Source organism: Chrysochloris asiatica, unplaced genomic scaffold, assembly GCF_000296735.1.
Source record: "Chrysochloris asiatica unplaced genomic scaffold, ChrAsi1.0 scaffold00105, whole genome shotgun sequence".
In the NCBI taxonomy this organism is placed as follows: Eukaryota; Metazoa; Chordata; class Mammalia; order Afrosoricida; family Chrysochloridae; genus Chrysochloris; species Chrysochloris asiatica.
In genome coordinates this window covers 10,414,487-10,417,168 of record NW_006408623.1, presented here as the reverse complement: position 1 = coordinate 10,417,168, position 2,682 = coordinate 10,414,487, and the positions used below count along the sequence as shown (strand labels likewise).

Here is a 2,682-nt window from a genome sequence, read left to right as displayed (position 1 = left end):
TGCAGTCCCACCAGCAATGCAGGAGTGTCCCAGTCTCTCCACATCCCCACCAGCATTTATTGTCCTCTACTTTTTTCATCTTTGCTGTTATTGTTAAGACCTGTTTTCTAATCTGCTGATCCTCTTTCTTTCCAACCTTGGCATCCTAATCACTAGTAACTATCAATGCATCTTAATTGCATGTTTGATCAGTTTCAGACTAAAGAAGTTAGAACTCTTCAGTTTCATTGAGTGGTTGGTATGTAAATTTCAAATCCTGATGGCGTAGGTTCCAGCATCCGAACAACACACGAGTCACTGCAGGATGAGAAACTGTCGTAGCATCTGTCACATCAGCAGTACAGATGGGAGACAGTGGTCTGAGCATAATCAGCGGTGAGGCCATTGGAGGGCAAAGCCGGCCAAGTCCAGGGAAGGAGGGCTGAGCACTCCTAAGCCCACATGGGTTGTGTTTAAGAAAGACGGCAGAGACTTAGGAACTGAGAGAGTTGGAACAGGTTCCCCTTGCACAGGGACAGGGACACTGTGACAAGTGGATTTGGAAGCTCTGCCTGCCTAGCTTAGCCTGGTCGGTGCTAAGGAGTTTTCCCGAATAGTTTTGTGTGTTCCCCTGACCACTGAGATGGTCCGCATAGGCACAGGATGCACCTTATTTGTTGCGGTCATTTTCCAGATCATGCCTTGTTGCCTTGCATTCTCTTCCCTCCCCCAGAGATTCACGCAGAGCATGAAGCTGGACAGTGAGCTGGGCCGCCTGACCCTGGAGCACGGAACCATGCAGGGGCCACCCACAGAGGCCGAGCGTGCCGTGGAGAACACTCGGAAGAAGCTTGCCAAGAAGGTGTGTGCCGTGCTATCCAGTCAGACAGCTGCAGCCCCACAGACGAGCCTCCACCAGCTGCTCCCTCGGGTTTATAGATGACGCCCCACCTCAGCTCTGCCTCTGCAGTGGGCGTCTGGGCAGGGGCTGCACAGGGGTTCCCACATAGGAGAGGCCCTGGTGAGGTGAGGAGGCCACCTTGCTTCTGTTGCTAGCCAGGGTTAGGAGGAGGGCAAAGGTCCTCGTGGCTCTGGCTCCTGGCTGCCTTGGGCCTGTGGGACAGGTACTTACGGGCCACGAACTCGAGAGCCTTCACAAGGTCTGTCAGCCCATCCCATGACAGGTCAGGACTCGTTCCTCAGCTGGGTGGGCAAGCTTGGACTCAGGGTACCCTCCGCTCCTCCCTCAGCACCTGGCCGAGCACATGGACGCACCACAGGTGACGTGTGGCTTTGAGGCCACCATCAACAAGTTTGACAAGAACTTCTCTGCTCACCTCCTCGACCTCCTGGCCCGGCTGAGCGTCTACAGCACCAGTGATTGTGAGCACAGCATGGCCAGTGTCATCTCCAGGTGGGGGTCTGGGGGCAGGGCCAGCGGCATCTCCAGGTGGGGGCCTGGGGGCAGGGCCAGCGGCATCTCCAGGTGGGGTGGGAATGGAGGACCAGGACTTAAGGGAATGAAGACAGTGCCTGTGGGGACATCTGGAGTGGGTCTGAGAGGGAGGGCCTGGGCCTCCCCTCCTGTCCAGGTTGGTTTACCACCAGAGAGCCTCCCTGCTGCCTGGCTGCCTCAGCCAGGAGAGCTGGAAGTGAAGATGGTGAGCTGTTGAGCCTGGGTCCTTGTGTGGGAGGGTGGCCTGACCTACCAGGACCCTGGGGCCCTCCGCAGCAGTTCTGGTATAGAGGGTTTGGGGTGCAACCTGTCCTGGGACAGGTGTAGATTTGCGGCAGGGTCTGTGTCTGAGTATCTGGCCCTGCACCTGTCTGACGGAACAATGGGAGGGGGCACACAGCCTCACCCTTGCCCAACTGAACTAAAAGGGAGCAGGTGTGGGGCGTGCTCACTGTGGAAGCAGGGGGCCATCCGAAAGGGGGGGGTCCCTTACCCAGTTTAGAGGCCTTGTGTTTACTGAGCATTGTGTCTGGAGACACATTTCTGCTTCAACTTCTAGAGTTCTGGGTTCTGCTCTGTGTTGTAACTCCTGGGAGCTGTGGTCACGCTACTCCGGGGGTGGGGTCATGTGCCCAGAGTGACCACACTGCTGAGCTCTGTCCACGCTAACAAAGCACCAGCCACAGAAGGTGGGACTCAAAAGTGGGGGCTCCTCAGTGGAGAACCCCTGTTTACCAGAAGGGGTGGTCTTGACTTGCTGGCATCCTCCCTCCCACTCCCCAATGCCAGGCTGGATTTCAACGGCTTCTACACGGAACGCTTGGAGCGCCTGTCTGCAGAGAGGAGCCAGAAGGTGGCCCCCCACATACCTAACCCGAGGGGACCACCAGCGGCATCTGTACCCAGGATCCCAGTTGCCGCCCAGTGAGCCCTTGAGCCCGGATGTGGGGGACTGGCTGGGGCTGCTGGCCTGTGGGTGGCTACTGACCCATTCACTGGTCTTTGCTTTTAAGCGCTTGTCTTGCTCTTTGCTGATGTTTTGGTTTCAAATAAAGAGAAAATGACAACACATGGCCTTGAGACAACAGAGGGGTGACGGAGGGGGGAGGGAGGGTTAGAGTTAGGGTTAGAGCTTAGAAGAGCTTACTGAGTCCTTCTGCAGCCCACTGGGCACTAGGGGGCAGTGCAGGCCTGTGTAACCCCCAGTCTGCAGTCAGTAGTTGACCGAGGGGCAGAAGGCCAATCAT

The 2,682-nt window shown here is 56.7% G+C and overlaps 1 protein-coding gene across 1 annotated transcript in view; it reads left to right on the top strand.

Annotated features, from left to right (window-relative positions):
• TUBGCP2 (tubulin, gamma complex associated protein 2) overlaps positions 1-2,363 on the top strand; it is a 29,884-nt gene extending 27,521 nt beyond the window's left edge. The window contains exons 15-17 of the mRNA XM_006867454.1: positions 713-841; positions 1,230-1,393; positions 2,225-2,363. Of these exons, the coding sequence (XP_006867516.1) occupies positions 713-841; positions 1,230-1,393; positions 2,225-2,363 (432 nt within the window). The remainder of the gene's footprint in view (positions 1-712; positions 842-1,229; positions 1,394-2,224) is intronic.
• The last annotated feature ends 319 nt before the right edge of the window (positions 2,364-2,682 follow it).